General features: G+C 47.4%; 1 protein-coding gene across 1 annotated transcript in view; it reads right to left on the bottom strand.

Annotated features, from left to right (window-relative positions):
* Positions 1-27,775, bottom strand: part of LOC131197691 (keratin, type I cytoskeletal 17-like) — a 54,678-nt gene that overhangs the window by 13,717 nt on the left and 13,186 nt on the right. The window contains exon 5 of the mRNA XM_058182060.1: positions 18,189-18,350. Within this exon, the coding sequence (XP_058038043.1) occupies positions 18,189-18,350 (162 nt within the window). The remainder of the gene's footprint in view (positions 1-18,188; positions 18,351-27,775) is intronic.

The raw sequence follows: 27,775 nt of genomic DNA, 5'->3' as shown, positions 1-27,775 counted from the left end.
TTTGAACCTGCCCCCCTGTACGCTGTTTCATCTCCACCTGTAATAAGACCCAGTGTAATGGTGTCATCTGCGAACATAATGATCACAGTGGATGGTTCTGACGATACACAATCATGTGTGTACAGTGAATACAGGAAGGGACTGAGTACACAGCCCCTTCTGGGGAGCCAGTTCTAAGCTTTAGGGAGCTGGATATGACAGACCCAACCCTCACTGTTTGGGGCTGGTCCCTCAGAAATCCAGTCGTAGATGGAAGAGATAAAATCCAAGTTAGTCAGCTTTTCAATAAGGATGCTCATCAGAATGGTGTTGAAGAGTGAGTTACAGTCTATGAAAAGCATCCTGAAATTGTTTTTCAGGTTTCTCTACATGGCTCACTACAAAACATAAAGCAGTAGCTATGTTTGTCAACTTATTCCCTCTATAGGCAAACTGATATTTGTCAAGGTCCAGTGGGAGGCATTTCTCAAGGTGTTGGAGAACCAATCTCTTGAAGCATTTCATCACTACAGACATTAATGGGTTAGGACTGGAGTCATTTAGGCAGTTAATTGCTGTTTTCTTTGGGACTGGGACAATAGTGGCTGCTTTCAAGCATGATAGAACACAGGCCATTTGCAGGGAGATGTTAAAGATCCTTGTAAGGACCCCTGCTAATTGATCAGCACAACTCTTTACCACTTTCCCCAGCACCCCATATGGGCCTGCAGCTTTGCTAGGATTGACAGCTTTCAATACAGCTCTCACTTGGTGTTTGTAGAGAGTGACTGGCTGGGAATCAGAAGGCTGGCGGGCAGCGGCTACGGGGTCTGGTCCTTTAACTCGTAGTGAGCGAAGAAGGTGTTCAACTCCTCCACCAATGAAGCATCAACGTTGACCATATTCCTTGTGTTGCCCTTATAATTAGTTAGGTGCTGCAGTCCTTGTCACATGTGTTTTGGGTTCTTATCTGCCAGATGGTTCCCTCCTTGTCAACCTTGGTTGATACATCTCCCCAAACATAACAATGAAATGCACCTGAACTGGTATTTGCATTGGATATGTTCCTCATATTCACTATTATCGTCATTGTTCCAATCTTTGTCATAACACTGTAAGCCTTCCTTTAAAAAGAAATAGATACTTGAATCTGAATGAAAGAGTAACTAGAAGAATTACACACTTGTGTGTGCAGATTCTTCATGGTGTCATGACCGTTATCATGAGCTAATGCTGCCTGAAGCAAGAAAGCAAAGCTTCTCCTTCCATTCCATATACCTAAACAATGAAATGCACCTGAACTGGTGTTTGTATTGGATACGTTCCTCATCTTCACTATTATTGTCATTTTTCCAATCTTTGTCATCACCCTGTATGTCTCGTGACCCACACCCAAGTAGGTAGCAACAAACACTGTCTGTGATAAAATAAACTTTATTCGAACAGCTGGGAATTACTCCATTCCCAGCTTCGAGTAAGTCAAAATAAAATAAAGGCCTTATAAACACACATTCTTTGGTTATCATGAACCTGAGTCCAATTAGGCAAACTGCCAAGACCCTTCCTGATAAGTGTCCAGAAGTCAGAGCAGAGACCAGAGCAAAGAACGCAGAGGCAACGTTGTTATCCGGCAAACTGAAACACCGGTGCTGGTCTTCTTTTGTGCCTTATGGGAGAGGCCAATCATCTCTTGGCCCTACTCCCGAGTTAACCTCTCTGCTTCAGCTGCCTTTGCCTTTTGGCAGTTCTTCTCATACGAGCATTAGGAACAGGCTCCTCCACTTCCTCTTCCTCACTAATCTCAGATACTGGAGGCTCTGGAGTCCACACCTCAGCATCATCGCTGTCCATTCCGTTGCCAGCTCCGTAGGCTGCTGACGGACCACAACACTATCTCCCACTGCAGGGCTTTTCCCCGGGGCTGACGAACCGGATGCGGCCAGGACGGGAATTTGTCATGGAAGGCATTCACTAAGGCAGATGCATGCACAGAGGTTGCCTCCTCCAAGGTGAAGTTCTCATGACCATATCTCTTCCATGCAACAAGATGCTGGAACCGTTGTTTGAGCCACCGGGAGTCCCGATACATTCTTCATCTTAATCCTTATCATCATTTTTCCAATTGTTGTCATCCTTATAAACACACATTCTTTGGTTATCACGAACCTGAGTCCAATTAGGCAAACTGCCAAGGCCCTTCCTGATAAGAGTCCAGAAGTCAGAGCAGAGAACAGAGCAAAGAACGCAGATGCAACGTTGTTTTCCGCAAACTGAAACAAAACCACGGAAAATGCAGGACGGAGGCAAAATATCATCATTTTTCCAATTTTTGTCATCCTTATTAACACACATTCTTTGGTTATCACGAACCTGAGTCCAATTAGGCAAACTGCCAAGACCCTTCCTGATAAGTGTCCAGAAGTCAGAGCAGAGAACAGAGCAAAGAACGCAGATGCAACGTTGTTATCCGGCAAACTGAAACACCGGTGCTGGTCTTCTTTTGTGCCTTATGGGAGAGGCCAATCATCTCTTGGCCCTACTCCCGAGTTAACCTCTCTGCTTCAGCTGCCTTTGCCTTTTGGCAGTTCTTCTCATACAATCTCAGATACTTTCCTGAACCATGGAGAAAGGTTCTACAGGCAACACTGTCTGGAGTGGAAGCAGGTCTTCGATGTGGGAATACTCCTGTTTTCTCTAGAATGCATCTGCCCTTTGGTTGTGACCACTGGGGCAGTCGTATGACTGGTGCAGGGGCAATCGATCTGCCTCCTTCTCTCTGAAAACATCCGCAAAGTCCTTGAGGTCGGAAGGCAAGAACATCCCGGTTTGGATCCTGCAGCTGGAATGCGCAGACTTGGCGGATGTGGTCCACACAATTGCAGGCTCGGAAAACAATGTAGTTCTGGGACCAATAGATCTGTGGGTCATGTGTCCGGAGCCAAGCCAAGCCCAAAACCACTGGAAAATGCAGGACGGAGGCAAAATATCATCATTTTTCCAATTTTTGTCATCCTTATAAACACACATTCTTTGGTTATCACGAACCTGAGTCCAATTAGGCAAACTGCCAAGACCCTTCCTGATAAGTGTCCAGAAGTCAGAGCAGAGACCAGAGCAAAGAACGCAGAGGCAACGTTGTTATCCGGCAAACTGAAACACCGGTGCTGGTCTTCTTTTGTGCCTTATGGGAGAGGCCAATCATCTCTTGGCCCTACTCCCGAGTTAACCTCTCTGCTTCAGCTGCCTTTGCCTTTTGGCAGTTCTTCTCATACGAGCATTAGGAACAGGCTCCTCCACTTCCTCTTCCTCACTAATCTCAGATACTGGAGGCTCTGGAGTCCGCACCTCAGCATCATCGCTGTCCATTCCGTTGCCAGCTCCGTAGGCTGCTGACGGACCACAACACTATCTCCCACTGCAGGGCTTTTCCCCGGGGCTGACGAACCGGATGCGGCCAGGACGGGAATTTGTCATGGAAGGCATTCACTAAGGCAGATGCATGCACAGAGGTTGCCTCCTCCAAGGTGAAGTTCTCATGACCATATCTCTTCCATGCAACAAGATGCTGGAACCGTTGTTTGAGCCACCGGGAGTCCCGATACATTCTTCATCTTAATCCTTATCATCATTTTTCCAATTGTTGTCATCCTTATAAACACACATTCTTTGGTTATCACGAACCTGAGTCCAATTAGGCAAACTGCCAAGGCCCTTCCTGATAAGAGTCCAGAAGTCAGAGCAGAGAACAGAGCAAAGAACGCAGATGCAACGTTGTTTTCCGGCAAACTGAAACACCGGTGCTGGTCTTCGTTTTTGTTTGAGCCACCGGGAGTCCCGATACATTCTTCATCTTAATCCTTATCATCATTTTTCCAATTGTTGTCATCCTTATAAACACACATTCTTTGGTTATCACGAACCTGAGTCCAATTAGGCAAACTGCCAAGGCCCTTCCTGATAAGAGTCCAGAAGTCAGAGCAGAGAACAGAGCAAAGAACGCAGATGCAACGTTGTTTTCCGGCAAACTGAAACACCGGTGCTGGTCTTCGTTTTTGTTTGAGCCACCGGGAGTCCCGATACATTCTTCATCTTCATCCTTATCATCGTTTGTCCAATTTTTGTTATCACCCTGTATGCCTTCCTTTAAAAAGAAATAGATACTTGAATCTGAATGAGAGAGTAACTAGAAGAACCGTCCTTTGAGCCACTGGGAGTCCCGAATGCTGGCAACCTGTACTCGGGTGGTTCATCTCCATCATATGGTGCCGGTTGGTGGAGTGGACAGGCGGGCCACTGCGTTTCCTGTATCGGAGCCCGTAAATCCACTGGTTCCTGAACCATGGAGAAAGGTTCTACAGGCAACACTGTCTGGAGTGGAAGCAGGTCTTCGATGTGGGAATACTCCTGTTTTCTCTAGAATGCATCTGCCCTTTGGTTGTGACCACTGGGGCAGTCGTATGACTGGTGCAGGGGCAATCGATCTGCCTCCTTCTCTCTGAAAACATCCGCAAAGTCCTTGAGGTCGGAAGGCAAGAACATCCCGGTTTGGATCCTGCAGCTGGAATGCGCAGACTTGGCGGATGTGGTCCACACAATTGCAGGCTCGGAAAACAATGTAGTTCTGGGACCAAAAGATCTGTGGGTCATGTGTCCGGAGCCAAGCCAAGCCCAAAACCACTGGAAAATGCAGGACGGAGGCAAAATATCATCATTTTTCCAATTTTTGTCATCCTTATTAACACACATTCTTTGGTTATCACGAACCTGAGTCCAATTAGGCAAACTGCCAAGACCCTTCCTGATAAGTGTCCAGAAGTCAGAGCAGAGAACAGAGCAAAGAACGCAGATGCAACGTTGTTATCCGGCAAACTGAAACACCGGTGCTGGTCTTCTTTTGTGCCTTATGGGAGAGGCCAATCATCTCTTGGCCCTACTCCCGAGTTAACCTCTCTGCTTCAGCTGCCTTTGCCTTTTGGCAGTTCTTCTCATACGAGCATTAGGAACAGGCTCCTCCACTTCCTCTTCCTCACTAATCTCAGATACTGGAGGCTCTGGAGTCCGCACCTCAGCATCATCGCTGTCCATTCCGTTGCCAGCTCCGTAGGCTGCTGACGGACCACAACACTATCTCCCACTGCAGGGCTTTTCCCCGGGGCTGACGAACCGGATGCGGCCAGGACGGGAATTTGTCATGGAAGGCATTCACTAAGGCAGATGCATGCACAGAGGTTGCCTCGAAGGTGAAGTTCTCATGACCATATCTCTTCCATGCAACAAGATGCTGGAACCGTTGTTTGAGCCACCGGGAGTCCCGATACATTCTTCATCTTAATCCTTATCATCATTTTTCCAATTGTTGTCATCCTTATAAACACACATTCTTTGGTTATCACGAACCTGAGTCCAATTAGGCAAACTGCCAAGGCCCTTCCTGATAAGAGTCCAGAAGTCAGAGCAGAGAACAGAGCAAAGAACAGATGCAACGTTGTTTTCCGCAAACTGAAACACCGTGCTGGTCTTCGTTTTGTTTGAGCCACCGAGTCCGATACATTCTTCATCTTAATCCTTATCATCATTTTTCCAATTGTTGTCATCCTTATAAACACACATTCTTTGGTTATCACGAACCTGAGTCCAATTAGGCAAACTGCCAAGACCCTTCCTGATAAGTGTCCAGAAGTCAGAGCAGAGAACAGAGCAAAGAACGCAGATGCAACGTTGTTATCCGGCAAACTGAAACACCGGTGCTGGTCTTCTTTTGTTTGAGCCACCGAGTCCGATACATTCTTCATCTTCATCCTTATCATCGTTTGTCCAATTTTTGTTATCACCCTGTATGCCTTCCTTTAAAAAGAAATAGATACTTGAATCTGAATGAGAGAGTAACTAGAAGAACCGTCCTTTGAGCCACTGGGAGTCCCGAATGCTGGCAACCTGTACTCGGGTGGTTCATCTCCATCATATGGTGCCGGTTGGTGGAGTGGACAGGCGGGCCACTGCGTTTCCTGTATCGGAGCCCGTAAATCCACTGGTTCCTGAACCATGGAGAAAGGTTCTACAGGCAACACTGTCTGGAGTGGAAGCAGGTCTTCGATGTGGGAATACTCCTGTTTTCTCTAGAATGCATCTGCCCTTTGGTTGTGACCACTGGGGCAGTCGTATGACTGGTGCAGGGGCAATCGATCTGCCTCCTTCTCTCTGAAAACATCCGCAAAGTCCTTGAGGTCGGAAGGCAAGAACATCCCGGTTTGGATCCTGCAGCTGGAATGCGCAGACTTGGCGGATGTGGTCCACACAATTGCAGGCTCGGAAAACAATGTAGTTCTGGGACCAATAGATCTGTGGGTCATGTGTCCGGAGCCAAGCCAAGCCCAAAACCACTGGAAAATGCAGGACGGAGGCAAAATATCATCATTTTTCCAATTTTTGTCATCCTTATAAACACACATTCTTTGGTTATCACGAACCTGAGTCCAATTAGGCAAACTGCCAAGACCCTTCCTGATAAGTGTCCAGAAGTCAGAGCAGAGACCAGAGCAAAGAACGAGAGGCAACGTTGTTATCCGGCAAACTGAAACACCGTGCTGGTCTTCTTTGTGCCTTATGGGAGAGGCCAATCATCTCTTGGCCCTACTCCCAGGTTAACCTCTCTGCTTCAGCTGCCTTTGCCTTTTGGCAGTTCTTCTCATACGAGCATTAGGAACAGGCTCCTCCACTTCCTCTTCCTCACTAATCTCAGATACTGAGGCTCTGAGTCCGCACCTCAGCATCATCGCTGTCCATTCCGCTGCCAGCTCCGTAGGCTGCTGACGGACCACAACACTATCTCCCACTGCAGGGCTTTTCCCGGGCTGACGAACCGGATGCGCCAGGACGGAATTTGTCATGGAAGGCATTCACTAAGGCAGATGCATGCACAGAGGTTGCCTCCAAGGTGAAGTTCTCATGACCATATCTCTTCCATGCAACAAGATGCTGGAACCGTTGTTTGAGCCACCGAGTCCCGATACATTCTTCATCTTAATCCTTATCATCATTTTTCCAATTGTTGTCATCCTTATAAACACACATTCTTTGGTTATCACGAACCTGAGTCCAATTAGGCAAACTGCCAAGGCCCTTCCTGATAAGAGTCCAGAAGTCAGAGCAGAGAACAGAGCAAAGAACAGATGCAACGTTGTTTTCTCGGAAAACAATGTAGTTCTGGGACCAATAGATCTGTGGGTCATGTGTCCGAGCCAAGCCAAGCCCAAAACCACTGGAAAATGCAGGACGGAGGCAAAATATCATCATTTTTCCAATTGTTGTCATCATTATAAACACACATTCTTTGGTTATCACGAACCTGAGTCCAATTAGGCAAACTGCCAAGGCCCTTCCTGATAAGTGTCCAGAAGTCAGAGCAGAGACCAGAGCAAAGAACGAGATGCAACGTTGTTTTCCGCAAACTGAAACACCGGTGCTGGTCTTCTTTGTGCCTTATGGAGAGGCCAATCATCTCTTGGCCCTACTCCCGAGTTAACCTCTCTGCTTCAGCTGCCTTTGCCTTTTGGCAGTTCTTCTCATACGAGCATTAGGAACAGGCTCCTCCACTTCCTCTTCCTCACTAATCTCAGATACTGAGGCTCTGGAGTCCTGTTTTCTCTAGAATGCATCTGCCCTTTGGTTGTGACCACTGGGGCAGTCGATGACTGGTGCAGGGCAATCGATCTGCCTCCTTCTCTCTGAAAACATCCGCAAAGTCCTTGAGGTCGGAAGGCAAGAACATCCCGGTTTGGATCCTGCAGCTGGAATGCGAGACTTGGCGGATGTGGTCCACACAATTGCAGGCTCGGAAAACAATGTAGTTCTGGGACCAATAGATCTGTGGGTCATGTGTCCGGAGCCAAGCCAAGCCCAAAACCACTGGAAAATGCAGGACGGAGGCAAAATATCATCATTTTTCCAATTTTTGTCATCCTTATAAACACACATTCTTTGGTTATCACGAACCTGAGTCCAATTAGGCAAACTGCCAAGACCCTTCCTGATAAGTGTCCAGAAGTCAGAGCAGAGACCAGAGCAAAGAACGCAGAGGCAACGTTGTTATCCGGCAAACTGAAACACCGGTGCTGGTCTTCTTTTGTGCCTTATGGGAGAGGCCAATCATCTCTTGGCCCTACTCCCGAGTTAACCTCTCTGCTTCAGCTGCCTTTGCCTTTTGGCAGTTCTTCTCATACGAGCATTAGGAACAGGCTCCTCCACTTCCTCTTCTTTTTTTTTTTTTTATTCAAAAAGTTTTACAAATTTTTTTTTCCCCTTTCCCCTCCTCCTCCCCCCTTCCTTCGCAACCCCCCTCCCCCCCCCGACTTCCCGGAACGAGCACAAGGTATAGTTAAAAATAAAACAAACATATGCTAAAAAAATTTCGTCCCAACTTAATTATACCCCTACAATCATCAATTCCTAACTTCCCCCAAAAGCAATCAAAAATAATACATCATAATCATTCAAAAACAGTCTGATAACTCTTAGTCTGATATCTACGTTGAATATAGTCAATCCATTTTTTCCATTCCTTTAAGTATCTTTCTTGCGTATTGTCTTTCAAAAAGGCTGATATCTTCGCCATCTCAGCCAAATTGGCAACTTTCAATATCCATTCTTCTATTGTTGGTACTTCTTTTTTCTTCCAATATTGTCCTATTAGTAATCTTGCTGCAGTTATTAGATTTAAAATCAATTTAGTCTCAATTACTGTACAATCCGTAATAATTCCCAACAAGAAAAATTGCGGCAGGAACTTTATCTTCTTTTTCAAAACATTTTGTAAAATCCACCAAATTTTTATCCAAAAGGCCTTTATGTCCTTACAAGTCCACCAAATGTGAAAATATGTAGCGTCATCACAATTACATCTCCAACATTTTGCTTGCATTTCTGGATACATCCACGATAATTTTTTAGGATCTAGATGCCATCTATAAAACATTTTATAAAAATTTTCCCTCAGATTCTGTGCCTGCGTGAATTTAACATTTCTAACCCAAATTTTTTCCCCCGTTTCCAATAATATTGGCTCCTGAAAATTTTGTGCCCACACTTCCTCTTCTTCACTAATCTCAGATACTGGAGGCTCTGGAGTCCGCACCTCAGCATCATCGCTGTCCATTCCGTTGCCAGCTCCGTAGGCTGCTGACGGACCACAACACTATCCCCCACTTCAGGGCTTTTCCCCGGGGCTGACGAACCGGATGCGGCCAGGACGGGAATTTGTCATGGAAGGCATTCACTAAGGCAGATGCATGCACAGAGGTTGCCTCCTCCAAGGTGAAGTTCTCATGATCATATCTCTTCCATGCAACAAGATGCTGGAACCGTTGTTTGAGCCACCGGGAGTCCCGATACATCCTTCATCTTAATCCTTATCATCATTTTTCCAATTGTTGTCATCCTTATAAACACACATTCTTTGGTTATCACGAACCTGAGTCCAATTAGGCAAACTGCCAAGGCCCTTCCTGATAAGAGTCCAGAAGTCAGAGCAGAGAACAGAGCAAAGAACGCAGATGCAACGTTGTTTTCCGGCAAACTGAAACACCGGTGCTGGTCTTCGTTTTTGTTTGAGCCACCGGGAGTCCCGATACATTCTTCATCTTCATCCTTATCATCGTTTGTCCAATTTTTGTTATGTATGCCTTCCTTTAAAAAGAAATAGATACTTGAATCTGAATGAGAGAGTAACTAGAAGAACCGTCCTTTGAGCCACTGGGAGTCCCGAATGCTGGCAACCTGTACTCGGGTGGTTCATCTCCATCATATGGTGCCGGTTGGTGGAGTGGACAGGCGGGCCACTGCGTTTCCTGTATCGGAGCCCGTAAATCCACTGGTTCCTGAACCATGGAGAAAGGTTCTACAGGCAACACTGTCTGGAGTGGAAGCAGGTCTTCGATGTGGGAATACTCCTGTTTTCTCTAGAATGCATCTGCCCTTTGGTTGTGACCACTGGGGCAGTCGTATGACTGGTGCAGGGGCAATCGATCTGCCTCCTTCTCTCTGAAAACATCCGCAAAGTCCTTGAGGTCGGAAGGCAAGAACATCCCGGTTTGGATCCTGCAGCTGGAATGCGCAGACTTGGCGGATGTGGTCCACACAATTGCAGGCTCGGAAAACAATGTAGTTCTGGGACCAAAAGATCTGTGGGTCATGTGTCCGGGGCCAAGCCCAAAACCACTGGAAAATGCAGGACGGAGGCAAAATATCATCATTTTTCCAATTTTTGTCATCCTTATTAACACACATTCTTTGGTTATCACGAACCTGAGTCCAATTAGGCAAACTGCCAAGACCCTTCCTGATAAGTGTCCAGAAGTCAGAGCAGAGAACAGAGCAAAGAACGCAGATGCAACGTTGTTATCCGGCAAACTGAAACACCGGTGCTGGTCTTCTTTTGTGCCTTATGGGAGAGGCCAATCATCTCTTGGCCCTACTCCCGAGTTAACCTCTCTGCTTCAGCTGCCTTTGCCTTTTGGCAGTTCTTCTCATACGAGCATTAGGAACAGGCTCCTCCACTTCCTCTTCCTCACTAATCTCAGATACTGGAGGCTCTGGAGTCCGCACCTCAGCATCATCGCTGTCCATTCCGTTGCCAGCTCCGTAGGCTGCTGACGGACCACAACACTATCTCCCACTGCAGGGCTTTTCCCCGGGGCTGACGAACCGGATGCGGCCAAGACGGGAATTTGTCATGGAAGGCATTCACTAAGGCAGATGCATGCACAGAGGTTGCCTCCTCCAAGGTGAAGTTCTCATGACCATATCTCTTCCATGCAACAAGATGCTGGAACCGTTGTTTGAGCCACCGGGAGTCCCGATACATTCTTCATCTTAATCCTTATCATCATTTTTCCAATTGTTGTCATCCTTATAAACACACATTCTTTGGTTATCACGAACCTGAGTCCAATTAGGCAAACTGCCAAGGCCCTTCCTGATAAGAGTCCAGAAGTCAGAGCAGAGAACAGAGCAAAGAACGCAGATGCAACGTTGTTTTCCGCAAACTGAAACACCGTGCTGGTCTTCGTTTTTGTTTGAGCCACCGGGAGTCCCGATACATTCTTCATCTTCATCCTTATCATCGTTTGTCCAATTTTTGTTATGTATGCCTTCCTTTAAAAAGAAATAGATACTTGTATCTGAATGAGAGAGTAACTAGAAGAACTGCCCTTGAGCCACTGGGAGTCCCAATGCTGGCAACCTGTACTGGGTGGTTCATCTCCATCATATGGTGCCGGTTGGTGGAGTGGACAGGCGGGCCGCTGCACTTCCTGTATCGGAGCCCGTAAATCCACTGGTTCCTGAACCATGGAGAAAGGTTCTACAGGCAACACTGTCTGGAGTGGAAGCAGGTCTTCGATGTGGGAATACTCCTGTTTTCTCTAGAATGCATCTGCCCTTTGGTTGTGACCACTGGGGCAGTCGATGACTGGTGCAGGGCACCGATCTGCCTCCTTCTCTCTGAAAACATCCGCAAAGTCCTTGAGGTCGGAAGGCAAGAACATCCCGGTTTGGATCCTGCAGCTGGAATGCGCAGACTTGGCGGATGTGGTCCACACAATTGCAGGCTCGGAAAACAATGTAGTTCTGGGACCAATAGATCTGTGGGTCATGTGTCCGGAGCCAAGCCAAGCCCAAAACCACTGGAAAATGCAGGACGGAGGCAAAATATCATCATTTTTCCAATTTTTGTCATCCTTATAAACACACATTCTTTGGTTATCACGAACCTGAGTCCAATTAGGCAAACTGCCAAGACCCTTCCTGATAAGTGTCCAGAAGTCAGAGCAGAGAACAGAGCAAAGAACGAGAGGCAACGTTGTTATCCGCAAACTGAAACACCGGTGCTGGTCTTCTTTGTGCCTTATGGAGAGGCCAATCATCTCTTGGCCCTCCACCCAGGTTAACCTCTCTGCTTCAGCTGCCTTTGCCTTTTGGCAGTTCTTCTCATACGAGCATTAGGAACAGGCTCCTCCACTTCCTCTTCCTCACTAATCTCAGATACTGGAGGCTCTGGAGTCCGCACCTCAGCATCATCGCTGTCCATTCCGTTGCCAGCTCCGTAGGCTGCTGACGGACCACAACACTATCTCCCACTGCAGGGCTTTTCCCCGGGGCTGACAAACCGGATGCGGCCAAGACGGGAATTTGTCATGGAAGGCATTCACTAAGGCAGATGCATGCACAGAGGTTGCCTCCTCCAAGGTGAAGTTCTCATGACCATATCTCTTCCATGCAACAAGATGCTGGAACCGTTGTTTGAGCCACCGGGAGTCCCGATACATTCTTCATCTTAATCCTTATCATCATTTTTCCAATTGTTGTCATCCTTATAAACACACATTCTTTGGTTATCACGAACCTGAGTCCAATTAGGCAAACTGCCAAGGCCCTTCCTGATAAGAGTCCAGAAGTCAGAGCAGAGAACAGAGCAAAGAACGCAGATGCAACGTTGTTTTCCGGCAAACTGAAACACCGGTGCTGGTCTTCGTTTTTGTTTGAGCCACCGGGAGTCCCGATACATTCTTCATCTTCATCCTTATCATCGTTTGTCCAATTTTTGTTATGTATGCCTTCCTTTAAAAAGAAATAGATACTTGAATCTGAATGAGAGAGTAACTAGAAGAACCGTCCTTTGAGCCACTGGGAGTCCCGAATGCTGGCAACCTGTACTCGGGTGGTTCATCTCCATCATATGGTGCCGGTTGGTGGAGTGGACAGGCGGGCCGCTGCACTTCCTGTATCGGAGCCCGTAAATCCACTGGTTCCTGAACCATGGAGAAAGGTTCTACAGGCAACACTGTCTGGAGTGGAAGCAGGTCTTCGATGTGGGAATACTCCTGTTTTCTCTAGAATGCATCTGCCCTTTGGTTGTGACCACTGGGGCAGTCGTATGACTGGTGCAGGGGCAATCGATCTGCCTCCTTCTCTCTGAAAACATCCGCAAAGTCCTTGAGGTCGGAAGGCAAGAACATCCCGGTTTGGATCCTGCAGCTGGAATGCGCAGACTTGGCGGATGTGGTCCACACAATTGCAGGCTCGGAAAACAATGTAGTTCTGGGACCAATAGATCTGTGGGTCATGTGTCCGGAGCCAAGCACAAAACCACGGGAAAATGCAGGACGGAGGCAAAATATCATCATTTTTCCAATTTTTGTCATCCTTATAAACACACATTCTTTGGTTATCACGAACCTGAGTCCAATTAGGCAAACTGCCAAGACCCTTCCTGATAAGTGTCCAGAAGTCAGAGCAGAGACCAGAGCAAAGAACGCAGAGGCAACGTTGTTATCCGGCAAACTGAAACACCGGTGCTGGTCTTCTTTTGTGCCTTATGGGAGAGGCCAATCATCTCTTGGCCCTACTCCCAGGTTAACCTCTCTGCTTCAGCTGCCTTTGCCTTTTGGCAGTTCTTCTCATACGAGCATTAGGAACAGGCTCCTCCACTTCCTCTTCCTCACTAATCTCAGATACTGGAGGCTCTGGAGTCCGCACCTCAGCATCATCGCTGTCCATTCCGTTGCCAGCTCCGTAGGCTGCTGACGGACCACAACACTATCCCCCACTGCAGGGCTTTTCCCCGGGGCTGACGAACCGGATGCGGCCAGGACGGGAATTTGTCATGGAAGGCATTCACTAAGGCAGATGCATGCACAGAGGTTGCCTCCTCCCAGGTGAAGTTCTCATGACCATATCTCTTCCATGCAACAAGATGCTGGAACCGTTGTTTGAGCCACCGGGAGTCCCGATACATTCTTCATCTTAATCCTTATCATCATTTTTCCAATTGTTGTCATCCTTATAAACACACATTCTTTGGTTATCACGAACCTGAGTCCAATTAGGCAAACTGCCAAGGCCCTTCCTGATAAGAGTCCAGAAGTCAGAGCAGAGAACAGAGCAAAGAACGCAGATGCAACGTTGTTTTCCGGCAAACTGAAACACCGGTGCTGGTCTTCGTTTTTGTTTGAGCCACCGGGAGTCCCGATACATTCTTCATCTTCATCCTTATCATCGTTTGTCCAATTTTTGTTATCACCCTGTATGCCTTCCTTTAAAAAGAAATAGATACTTGAATCTGAATGAGAGAGTAACTAGAAGAACCGTCCTTTGAGCCACTGGGAGTCCCGAATGCTGGCAACCTGTACTCGGGTGGTTCATCTCCATCATATGGTGCCGGTTGGTGGAGTGGACAGGCGGGCCACTGCGTTTCCTGTATCGGAGCCCGTAAATCCACTGGTTCCTGAACCATGGAGAAAGGTTCTACAGGCAACACTGTCTGGAGTGGAAGCAGGTCTTCGATGTGGGAATACTCCTGTTTTCTCTAGAGTGTATCTGCCCTTTGGTTGTGACCACTGGGGCAGTCGTATGACTGGTGCAGGGGCAATCGATCTGCCTCCTTCTCTCTGAAAACATCCGTAAAGTCCTTGAGTTCGGAAGGCAAGAACACCCCGGCTGGATCCTGCAGCTGGTATGCGCAGACTTGGCGGATGTGGTCCACACATTGCAGGCTCGGAAAACAATGTAGTTCTGGGACCAATAGATCTGTGGGTCATGTGTCCGGAGCCAAGCCAAGCCCAAAACCACTGGAAAATGCAGGATGGAGGCAAAATATCATCATTTTTCCAATTTTTGTCATCCTTATAAACACACATTCTTTGGTTATCACGAACCTGAGTCCAATTAGGCAAACTGCCAAGACCCTTCCTGATAAGTGTCCAGAAGTCAGAGCAGAGAACAGAGCAAAGAACGCAGATGCAATGTTGTTATCCGGCAAACTGAAACACCGGTGCTGGTCTTCTTTTGTGTCTTATGGGAGAGGCCAATCATCTCTTGGCCCTACTCCCGAGTTAACATTTCTGTTTCAGCTGCCTTTGCCTTTTGGCAGCTCTTCTCATGTGTGCCTTAGGAACAGGCTCCTCCACTTCCTCTTCCTCACTAATCTCAGATTCTGGAGTATCTAGAGTCCGCACCTCAGCCTCATCGCTGACCATTCCGTTGCCAGCTCCCTAGGCTGCCGACGGACCACAACACTATCCCCCACTGCAGGGCTGTTCCCCCGCGGCTGACGAACCGGATGCGGCCAGGACGGGAATTCGTCATGGAAAGCATTCACTAAGGCAGATGCATGCGCAGAGGTTTCCTCCTCCCAGGTGAAGGTCTCATGACCATATCCCTTCCATGCAACAAGATGCTGGAACCGTTGTTTGAGCCACCGGAAGTCCCGATACATTCTTCATCTTCATCCTTATCATCATTTTTCCAATTGTTGTCATCCTTATAAACACACATTCTTTGGTTATCACGAACCTGAGTCCAATTAGGCAAACTGCCAAGGCCCTTCCTGATAAATGTCCAGAGGTCAGAGCAGAGAACAGAGCAAAGAACGCAGATGCAACGTTGTTTTCCGGCAAACTGAAACACCGGTGCTGGTCTTCTTTTATGCCTTATGGGAGGGGCCAATCATCTATTGGCCCTACTCCTGAGTTAACCTCTCTGCTTGAGCTGCCCTTGCCTTTTGGCAGCTCTTCTCGTACGAGCATTAGGAACAGGCTCCTCCACTTCCTCTTCCTCACTAATCTCAGATACTGGAGGCTCTGGAGTCCGCACCTCAGCATCATCGCTGTCCATTCCGTTGCCAGCTCCGTAGACTGCTGACGGACCACAACACTATCCCCCACTGCAGGGCTTTTCCCCGGGGCTGACGAACCGGATGCGGCCAGGACGAGAATTTGTCATGGAAGGCATTCAATAAGGCAGATGCTTGCACAGAGGTTGCCTCCTCCCAGGTGAAGTTCTCATGACCATATCCCTTCCATGCAACAAGATGCTGGAACCGTTGTTTGAGCCACCGGGAGTCCCGATACATTCTTCATCTTCATCCTTATCATCATTTTTCCAATTTTTGTCATCACCCTGTATGCCTTCCTTTAAAAAGAAATAGATACTTGAATCTGAATGAAAGAGTAACTAGAAGAACCGTCCTTTGAGCCATGGGGAGTCCCGAATGCTGGCAACCTGTACACTGCACTACCCGTATTGGAGCCCTTAAATCCACTGGTTCCTGAAACATGGCGAAAGGTTCTACAGGCAACACTGTCTGGAGCGGAAGCTGGTCTTCGATGTGGGAATACTCCGGTTTCTCTAGAGTGCGTCTGCCCTTTGGTTATGACCACTGGGGCAGTCGTATGGCTGGTGCAGGGACAATCGATCTGCCTCCTTCTCTCTGAAAACATCTGCAAAGTCCTTGAGGTCGGAAGGCAAGGACACCCCGTTTGGATCCTGCAGCTGGCCTATGCAGACCTGGCGGATGTGGTCCACACAGGCTTGGCAAAGCAATGAAGTTCTGGGACCAATAGATCTGCGGGTCATGTGTCCGGAGCCAAGCCAAGACCAAAACCACTGGAAAATGCAGGCCGGAGGCTATATAAAACTGAATGGCCTACTCATGAGATCTGATGATCAGGTGCAAGCGTTGTGTGTTGGCTGTAATAGGCCCAGACAGAAGCACCCGGCCATCACTGGTGTCCACATGCATGGGAGGATACACCGGACACTGAGGGAATGAATATTTGGCTGCAAACGCCGCATCCATAAAGTTAACTTCGGAGTCCACCAAGGCACGAGCTGGAATCCCCTGCTGATTATTGGACAAGAAGACTTTTGCTGCTAAAATCAGGTGCCGGGGGGGGTCTGGGCTCCACATCTGCTGGGCGTTCCTTGGTAATGGTGCGTGCCCGATCCAGAGTCTCCCCTAGATCAGGCTCAGGGTGTTTTCCCGACAAGGTTTTCTGTGGCTTTGGGGCAGGCACAGGAGCCAGCTCCCCTCGTCGCTTCTGTGAGCAATAGGCAGCCATGTGCCCAGGTTCCCCACAATACAAGCAGAACCCTCCTGATCGTCATCTATTTTTCTCAGCCACTGACAGATGGTGTCTGGCTACACCTATTTCCATGGGCTTCACCCATGGAGCCAGGGACTCCCGCCTAACTGGAACCACATGTGTTTCCTGGGGGGCATGGCGACTGGTCCATATCTACAACTGGACATCAATCCTAAGGTATAGATGTATCAACGCATTGAGGGTCAGAGGGATATCAACCCGAACCAGCTCATCCTGCAACTCCTCCGATAAGCCATCCTGGAATGCATTCTTAAGGGCTGCCTCATTCCAGGCTGAATCCTGGCTAAGCAGCCAAATCTCATTGATATATTCCTGCAGTGGTTTCAGGCCCTGCTTTGGGGTCTTCAGTCATCTGGTGGCAGTCTGCATTTTGATGGGATCCTCATACATCAGTCGGAGATGATCAGAAAACCCTCTGAAATCATCCAACAGAGGACTATCCTGCACCATCAGGGGCATGGCCCAGAGAGCTGCAGAACCTGAAACAGGCTGAGTACAAACCCCCACTTTATCCCGGTCAGTGGGAAAGTCCTCCCTTTTCAGGCTGATAAAAAGCTGGCATTGTCCCATAAAAGCAGGAAACATGGCTTGAGTACCACCAAACTTGTCTGGCACGGCAATATGACCTCTTCTGTGGGGAAGGGAAGAAGCTGGTGCTTGGAGCTGAGCCATCTGTATAGATAACAAAGCTACTTGCTGATGAAGTTGCGTGATCACAGCACGGAGCTCCTCCATTGTTAAAGATTTTTTGACTACTTCTCCTCGTGGGCCGGAAAACGAACTGTTGTGACCCAGACCCAAATAGGTAGCAACTAACAGTCTGTGATAAAATAAACTTTATTCAAACAGCTGGGAATTACTCCATTCCCAGCGTCGAGTAACTCAAAATAAATTGATTCTCCATGGTGTCACAACGGTTATCATGACTTAATGCTGCCTGAATCAAGAAAGCAAAGCTTCTCCTTCCATATATCTAAACAATGAAATGCACCAATTGTCTCAGTCTATGGTATAACCAAAGTTTTTAATCAATTTATCACCTCTCCCCTCTAGTATTCTGTCCAATTCTTATGGTTCCTTATAAAACCCATAGTTTTCTGCATCTTTCTTATATGTCAACTGAAGTTGCATATAGGGCCACAAATTTCTATTTTTACATTGTGCTCTTTCTAGCTCCTACAGACGTATATAAGCTCACATAATGTTTGCATCCTCCCTCTTCTGAAAGAGAAGAGACATTTTAGTATTTTGCTTTGCCAAATCTTTCCTCACCTGGGATTGGTGCAAAGGTTCAGCTTCCTGACGGTTCTTCTCCATGACACCCTCATACTGGTCACGGATTTCATTCAGGATTTTTTGTAAATCGGTGCCAGGCACGGAGTCAATTTCCACATTGACAGTGGCCCCCAGACGCCCCTGGAGAGGAGCCACCTCCTATGGTGCAAAAAAAAGAGCTCAGAATTTATTAGTTCAAATGTATAGGAAACCAGCCAAATATCATCTGGGAAAGGGCAGGATAGCAATGGACAGCAACCAGCAATGTTGCAGCAAAATATTAATTACATGAAATTAAATTAAATTGTCATAGGTGTGCCGCAGGGGGGCAGAAACATTGCACTGGGAAATTAAGCAGTGCAACAGCCTGACTCCTGGAGTCACCTCCTGCTTCATCACTGAAGGGTTTCAAAGACTAGATACTTTGAAGGAATATGCATTCTCTCCCTCCAGAGAATCCAGATCACATTCCATCAGATAGTCATTTGTCTGGGATGGTTTAAGGCTTTCTGCCCTGAACAGAGGGCTGGATTGGAAAACCTTCAAGATTCATCCAACCCGAGGATTCTAGGATTCTGAGATTCTACAAAACGATCTTGAATAGCATTCAAAACAACGTGCCTTGTTTTATGCTTAATTATATTTAAAATGGGAAGGTAAGCAAGGAACTGAAACCAAAGCAAGCAGAACAAAATAGAAAGAAAATCAGGATTATACAGAGGTTCCAGAGCATTTTGAATTTGATTCCAGGATGCTGCAGAAACTGGGGAGGGGAGAGGCACCAACAGCAGTCTGAAATGCTCTAAAGGATCTTTTCCCTGGATCATGAAGTTGACTCCAGCTGCCATATGCAACTGAAATATAAACCTATATAATGCAGCCATGGGCTTCTTCTCATTGCATGCTTAAGCTGCAAAACTTCTATGCTTGTATCGTCTGGAAATGAAACTGGCTGTCAGACCTGCGGCAAATTAGACATTTATGAAAGAAAGATGCTCAACTTCATTTGGTTCAAGTCATAGGTTATTTTACTAAAGTCAAGCAGTTGCAGCAAAGGTAAAGCTAGATCTGAATATTCCCACACCAAAATTACATTATTCGCCTTTCCCTGGCCCTCCCACCTTGACCAGTTCAACAAGGTCCAATAATATTCCATTTTGATGTTTTGGGAATTGCTTTGATGCTTGGATCCTCATGATGTAGGTGTCCTTGACAGCTAGCTTATTCCAGTTTGACACTTCTGGTTCTTGTCTGCTTCTTTTCCCCTCCCCGCACCTTCATTTATCTTCCTCTTCCCAATCTGAACCTAACTACCCCAAATTTCTTCTCCTCCCACCCACCACCACCCCGGTTTGGTTTATGGCAGGATGTCAGCAAAGCAAAGAAGCTGAAGATGGCAGAGCTGACATTCTGCCTCCCTTAACAGGGGCAGTCCTACAAGGAAAAGAAAGAGAAAACATAAAATGATTAGTTAGTTTTCAATGGGGTTCATCTGAATTTTGTTGTGAAACCTGTAAAGAAGTTTTGGGGCTTGGACTTGCTAAGCATCTACCCATTCTGTCTCCGAAGGAGGAAAGTCCTTCCAGGCAATCAAATATCAAGATTTTTCCTTTATATTTATAACAGTCTAAAATCTCCTTAACTTCAAAGTGTTGCTCACCTTCAATCAAAATGGGAGTAGGTGGTGGTTTCATTGCAGGGCACAGAGGAGAAGTGATTGCCAGTTTCAATAGGCTACAGTGAAGAACTAGGTGAATACATCTAAGAGTTTTGGGTAGGTCTAATTGAAGCAAGACTGGGTTGACAATCTTGATGATAGGAAAAGAGCCATTGCACTTGGGACCTAATTTTTTTTCTATTGTTGCCTAGATTGGAGGTATTTTTTTTCTATTGCTGCCTAGATTGGAGAGGTAGAACTTTGTCACCTACGTTAAAGTCTTTTGGCGTGAAGCGTTTTTTGTATGCCTCTTTTTATACATTTCCTGCACATCTTTGAGAGCTTTGTAGACTATAGGCCAGGTACCTGGTAGTTGGGCAATCCATTCAGCCAATGATGTGGTTTGTGGTTTGGTTTGGTTTGGTTTGGTTTGGTTTGGTTTGGTTTGGTTTGGTTTGGTTTGGTTTGGGGCAATTCGGGCATAGCTATATAGTCCTGCCCAGATGCAATTTTAAAGATGTGAAATCGGTGCTGCTATCCGCTGAGTAGGCTGCCTCCGTGAAAAGGAGGAGATCAACCAGTTGTTCTGTTGGTAACATAATTAATGTAGCATCTCAGGGACTACTCCAAAATGTCATTCATGTGTTCACACACATACCTCCAATCATCTGAGGTTTATGGGAGGAGCCAAGCCAAATAATTTTAGGAATTCTTGCCAAAATTGCAAAATAATATATATTTGTATATTGCAAGAACAGCTTGGCACGTGCTGAGGGAAATTTAGAGCATAGCACAAAATGTACTTGTTTAGAAAAAAGATTCCTTATAATCCAAATTAATCTATTTCCTGAGTTTTCCAGCAGTTCCACTATAAAATCCATAAAAATTTCATTCCAGGGCACTTGGGGCTTTGCCACTGATTGGAAGAGGCCTGGGGTCTTCCCTGGATAGCTTTTGGCTAATGCAGATAGGGGAGCTAGCAACATAGGCTTCAATGTGTTTTTTCAGTGATGGCCACCAGAATCAACATTTTACAAGGTGTAGGGTTTTTACAAAGCCAAAATGTCCCACCATTTTTGAGGCATGGCTTTTCTACAGGACCACAATCTGTTGGCTTTCTGGGACGTATAGCTTGGCCCCAATCCAAGCCAGGCCATCATGTAAAATGCAATTGGCTTTATGGTCTTTGAACCACTCATCTTTTTCTAATGCCGCTTTTAACACTGTAAACAATCTGCTTAGTGAGTTTCCCTTGCCCTCTAGTGTTGGCTGAGGCTGCTAGCTGTTGGGAGATGGTGACTGATCTTATGACTTCAGCTTTAGTGCTATTCTATTGGGGTAACCTTGAAAAGGCATTGGCTAGGAAATTCCTCTCCCCTGGAAGATACTGCTAGGTGAAATTGAAGCAATTGAAGTATTAAGTCCAACAGACCAGTTTCAGGGACAGCCTTCTGAGAGTTTTTAACACTTCCAGATTTTTGTGGTCTGTCCACACCTTGAATGGAGTTTTACTCCCCTCTAAAAATGTCTCCAGGTTAAGAGTGCTCAGCATACTGTATATGCTTCCTTTTCTCACACTGCCCACCTCCACTCTGTCTCGGTCAGTTTCTTGGACTTTGTAAGCACATGGCTTGGATGACAAAGGGGACATTTGGGTCAGTGCTTTAGCATGGGCTGACTGCAAAAAAGTGCTTGAGTTTTTCGAACACTGCTTGGCATTCCGTTGTCCACTTTAGGGGTTGGCTAGATTTAGGTTTCCCTTCCCCTTTGGTTTTCAAAAGATTGGTGATGGGCAATGCTATTTGGGTGAAGTATGGGATGAATTGCAGTACAAATTTGCAAATCCCAGGAAACTACTGTTTTTGGGTGCAGGGTGGAGCCCATTCTAACACAGTTTGCACCTTTTCAGGGTCCATCTGTATCTTCTCATGTGAGATCCAACACCCCAAATAGTCAATTTTAGTTTTGTGGAATTCGCACTTAGAAGGTTTAGCACACACTTGGATGGCATGAAGTTTTTTGACTACCATTCCAACTAGTTTCACATATTCTGTCATGGTTTCAGTGTAGATAAGAATGTCTTTCAGGTAAACTAGGGCTCCTTTATATAGGTGCTCATGCAGGACCCAATTAATCAGCTGCATGAAGATGGCAGGGGCTTCCTGCAGTCCAAATATGAGTACTCAGAATTGAAAGTAACCTAAATGACAATTAAACATGATTTTCCATTCATCCCCCTCTTTAATCCTTACAGGGTAGTACATCTCCTTCAAGTCCAGTTTAGTGAAGATTTTCTCTTTTGCCAAGTGGGCCAGCATTTAGCCCGGGATGATCCATGCATAGGCAAAGTGACCCATTTTTCTTTTCCAAGGAAAGTACTGAGGTGGCCAATCGCAGTTCGGCTGGTTGGATTTATTTATTTATTTATTTATTTATTTATTTATTTATTTATTTATTTATTTATAATTCTATACCGCCCTTCTCCCGAAGGACTCAGGGCGGTTTACAGACATATTAAAACAATTTTTACAAACACTAAAATAGTTTAAAATGAAATATTTAAATTTAGGCTGACATCTTAAAACCCATTTAAAATTCCCAATTAAAACTATCAGGCCAGTCCTGCATGATGAAACAGCCATGTTTTCAGCTCGCGTCGGAAAGTCCGGAGATCAGGGAGTTGGCGAATACCTGGTGGTAATTCGTCCAGAGGGTTGGGGCCCCCACAGAGAATGCCCTTCCCCTGGGGGTCGCCAGCCGACATTGTCTAGCCGATGGCACCCCGAGGAGGCCCACTCTGTGGGAGCGCACTGGTCGCTGGAAGACTGTCGGTTGCAGTAGGCAGTCCCGTAAATAGCCAGGTCCCATGCCATGAAGCTCTTTAAAGGTGGTAACCAGTACCTTGAATTGCACCCGGAAGATCACCGGAAGCCAGTGCAGCCTACGCAGGAGTGGTGTTATATGGGAGCCTCAATTTGCTCCCTCATGCAGCTGCATTCTGGACCAGCTGAAGCCTCTGGGTGCTCTTCAAGGGGAGCCCCATGTAGAGAGCGTTACAGTAGTCCAGACGGGAGATGACAATGGCATGGGTGACTGTGCATAGGGCATCCCGGTCTAAGAAGGGACGCAACTGGCGAATCAGGCGGACCTGATAGAAAGCTCCTCTGGCGACGGCCGTCGTTTGTTCTTCCAACAACAGCCGTGTATCCAGAAGAACGCCCAGATTGCGGACCTTCGCTGTGGGGGCCAATGTCTCGCCTCCCACAGTCAGCGATGGAGTCAGCTGATTATACCGGGATGCCGGCATCCACAGCCACTTGGTCTTGGAAGGGTAGAGCCGGAGCCTGTTTCTCCCCATCCAGACCTGCATGGCCTCCAGACACCGGGACATCACTTCAACGGCTTCGTTGAGGTGGTTTGGGGTGGAAATGTACAGCTGCGTATCATCAGCGTACAGATGACACTGCAATCCAAAACCACGGATGATCTCGCCCAGCGGCTTCATATAGATGTTGAACAAGAGGGGTGAGAGGACGACCCCTTTGGCACCCCACATAGGAGGTGCCTCGCGGTCGACCTCTGCCCCCCCCGCCAACACCGTCTGCGATCGGCCTGAGAGGAAGGAGGAGAACCATCGAAAAATGGTGCCTCCCACTCCCAACCCCTCTAGCTGCAGCAGCAGGATACCATGGTCGATGGTATCAAAAGCCGACAAGAGATCCAATAGGACCAGGGCAGAGGAACAACCCCTGTCCCGGGCCCTCCAGAGATCATCCACCAAAGTGACCAAAGCCGTCTCTGTGCTGTACCCAGGTCGGAAACTGGACTGGAACAGATCCAGATAGACAGTTTCATCCAGGTACAGAGGGAGCTGGTATGCAATCACACTCTCAACAACCTTTGCCACAAAGCGAAGGTTGGAGACCGGACGGTAGTTCGCTAAAACAGCCGGGTCCAGGGAAGGCTTCTTGAGGAGGGGTCTCACCACTGCCTCTTTCAAGACAGTCAGAAAGACACCGTCTCTCAAAGAAGCGTTAATAATTCCCTGAAGCCAGCCTCGTGTAACCTCCTGTGTGGCCAGTACCAGCCAGGAGGGACACAGATCCAGTAAACATGTGGTTGGTCTCAACCTCCTCAGTATCCTGTCCATGTCCTCGGGAGCCACAGGATCAAACTCCTCCCAGCTGACAACCTCAAGACCTGCCCCCGTCCACCCGTCTGAATCTACCCAGTCTGTGTCCAGCCCCTCCCAAATCTGAGCGATTTTATCATGCAGATACTGTCCAAAATCCTCAGCACGACCTTGCAAGGGGTCCTTCCTAGCCCCCTGAAAGAGAAGGGAGCGGGTCACCCTAAACAAGGCGGCTGGGCAATTATCTGCTGATGCGATGAGAGCGGTGAAATATTCCCATTTCGACACCCTTATCGCCACTAGATAGGTCTGAATATGAGACCTTACTAGTGTTCGATCCGAGTTGGAACGGCTGACTCTCCAGCCACTCTCCAGGCATCTTTTCTGGCGCTTTATGTCTCTCAGCTCCTCAGAAAACCAAAGAGACGGTCAAGAACAGCGCCGGGTCTGAGGCCGCAAAGGCACAACACGGTCCAAGGCCCCCGTCGCCACCCTTTCTCAGGCAGTGACGAGTTCCTCAGCCGAGTCGTGGGCCAGGGCCTCAGGAATAGGCCCAAGCTCCATCAGGAACCTCTCCAGCTCCATCAGGCGCCTGGGACGGCGCCTGGGATGGCGCCCGGGATGGAACCAATACGTTCCGTCAGACGGAACCAATACGTTCCATCAGACTCCCTGTGATGGGGATAGACGGTTCGAAGGTCCAGTTGAAGAAGAGAGTGATACGACCATGACAAGGGTTGAACAACTAATTCCCTTACATCTAAATCACTCAGCCACTGTCCAGAGACAAAAATTAAGTCCAGCGTGTTTCCTCCAATGTGAGTTGGACCCTCAACTAATTGGATCAGGTCCAAGGCTGTCATGGAGGCTCTGAACTCCTGAGCCGCTGCCGCTGCCTCGCCAAGCAATGTCTGTGAATGCCTGAAGCTCTTCAAGTTTTCTCAGGCCCATCAAATACAGTTTAGGCTTAGAAAGTTTGGCCCCCGGTGATATCTCTACGGGGTAGTCCATGAGATGATGAGGGGGAAACGCATTCAACCCTTTTTCACTGAAAACATGAAGTCCAATGGGTCTTTTTGGCCAGCAACTTCTACAAAAGTTCGGCCACAGTTGCCTTGTCTTTTAAGAATACTGAATAAAAATTCAAAAGTCCTAAAAAGGCTTCGAGTTCCGTCTTATTTTGAGGAGGGGGAGCTTTCTGGATTGCTTGAACCTTGCTTTCCGTGGGATGTATCCCTGCTGCATCAATCCAGTATCCTAAAAATTCGACTGTGGGCACCCCAATTTGGCACTTGTTGAGTTTAGCTCTTAGCCCTGCGGCTCGGAAAATAGTCAGCACCTTTCACAGTTTCTCTCTCAGTTCGTGTATGTCATTTTGCTGATACCAAAACATCATCAAAATAGGGTACTACCCCTGGTAGACCCTGCAGCAGTCGTTCCATGAGATTTTACAACAGCCCTGGGGCAACGCTGACTCCGAATTGGAGCCTGGTACATTTAAAGGCACCTCTGTGTGTGACTTTCATTTGCGCTTCAGCTGTGGCATTGTCTACAGGCAGTTGCTGATATGCTTGTGCCAAGTCCAATTTTGCAAAAATTTGCCCTGGTCCCAATGAATGCAGAAGATGCTGAACTATTGGGACAGGGTAAGCACTCTTTTGTAAGGCTTTGTTCAACATTGCCTTGTAGTCAGCACAGATGCATACAGATCCGTCTGACTGGATTAGGAGACTGGGGGCAATCTCCTAATCCAGTATAATGGGACCTTGCTCCTAGTTCTTGTGTGCGATGCCTCCCCCTTTGTGGCCGACTGGGATTAGGATGACTTGTTGCACTAGTTTGTCTAGCTCCTTGTCAATCTTAGGTTTTAGTGCAAATGGAACCCTCCTGGCGTTTAGTCATATTGTAGCAATGGCAGGTTCTAAATTAAATGAAATAGGGGTCTCCACATACTTGCCCAGGCTGTCTTTGAACATGTCTTGGAACTTCTGGAGCAGTTCCTCTTTCAAATCGCACCTGATGATGTGGACTCAGGAGACTCCCATTCCCAGGGCCCGAAACCAATCGAGACCAAGGAGGCTAGGAAGGTGCCCCTTCATGATGGTGATTGGAAGGGTCTTCTTATGTTGGCCGTAGGTGACCCAGACCGTTGCAATTCGTTTCACTTGGATTCTGTTTCCTGGTAGTCGTAGTTTCTGTGGCTGAAGCTGCCTCTTTGCAATGTGCGGAATGGCTGTGGTTATCTTGTCCAAGGACATGATGGTGATCGATGATCCGGTGTCGACTTCCATCTTACACGGAACGCCTTCAATGTATGCAATTGTGAAGATTTTTCTCTCTGGGTTGGCAGTGGCTTGACTGATTCTTATGGTGGTGTGGTTTGACTTCGCACTCTTTTGGGCTTGACCAATGGGAGCTCTCTGGTTGAGAAATGGCTGCTGATTGGGCGGTTTGAAGTCTGCTTTGAACTTTTGGCAGCACGGCTGAATGGCTCGGCATACACGTGCTAGATGCCCCTTCTTATCACACTGTCTACAGATTGCATTTTTTAAATGGCAAAGTTGTCTCTGATGGGTGCCCCACAGCTGACAAAGCCATCTCTATCATTCATTCCGGCTTTTCAGTTCGGAACACTTCTTCCTTGACCTCACTGTCACTCTCAGGCTGGATTTCCTCACTGTGTACCGGTGTTGTTTTCGACGGATTATTGGTGAGAGTTGGTCTCTGTAATGTCTTGGCACCTTTGGGGGAGAGCTCGTGAGCCTGGGCTTCATCCAGAGCAGCATGGAGTGTTAAATTTGCCTTAGTGAGTAGTCGCCTCTGTAAATGAATGTCTCTCACTCCACAAATTAGTTGCTCTAGGAGAGCATCATCGAGGTCTCAGTACTCACAGTGCAAGGCTGATTTTCGCAGGGCAGCCATGTACACACTGATCGGCTCGCCTTCACATTGGATTCTCTGGACTTTGATGGCACTGGGGCATAGTGTGCTCGGAGGGTTGCTTGCAGAACTTGCCAGGGCACAGACTGGACTGGTGTTGGCTCCGATAGCGACTCAGCAGTGTCAAAAACCTCCAGCCCGCAGTGGCTCAGGAAATATGCCCCTTTCCAATTATCCACGAGGTTCTGGAAATCGTTGGCCTCAAGAAAACACTCAAATCGAGCCATGTATGACCCCCATTTCTGTCTGGCTGGGTCAAATGGCGCTGGCGGCGTGTAGTTAGACATTTTCGGCTTTTTCCTATTGTAGCCACTTTAGAACTGGCTGGGTTCACAAGCTAATTTCTGATTAGCTCTTTTCCAGGTCTCTTTGCCAGCCTCAATCCCATCCTTGTCACCAATATTGAGTTTGCAAAATGAGGAGGCAGGAGACAAGTCATTGGTGACAACAGCTCTTTACTTTATTGTGTGAACCCAGCAAAAGAAACAGGAGAACAGTCCTGAACAGCTCCCTCTTTCCCTGGGGTGGGGATCTTCTCCAAATTCTACCTGCCCGGTATTGGTTTCGGGTATGTCGATCTCTGCTTCCACTGTCATTAGGTACCATTCATGCAAGCGGTTAGGCTAAGCAAGCGATATACAGGACATTGTTCATCCCGTCCTTAAACCAATTCACCAGGATGTCTTCTGGGCAGTCTACATGGCAAGCTAGGTTGCAGAATTCTTCTGTGTATTCGGCTACTGGCCAGTGACCCTTTCTCAAGACTCTGATGCGATTGCAGATTTTGCAGTCAGCTAGTGGGTCCCTAAACTGCTGTTGCAGGGCCATCATGAAGTGGTCGAAGTTTCACAGCTC

This window comes from Ahaetulla prasina, chromosome 4 (assembly GCF_028640845.1).
Source record: "Ahaetulla prasina isolate Xishuangbanna chromosome 4, ASM2864084v1, whole genome shotgun sequence".
In the NCBI taxonomy this organism is placed as follows: domain Eukaryota; kingdom Metazoa; phylum Chordata; class Lepidosauria; order Squamata; family Colubridae; genus Ahaetulla; species Ahaetulla prasina.
Note: the sequence above shows the minus strand (reverse complement) of the source record. Positions and strands in the feature narration are given on the sequence as shown.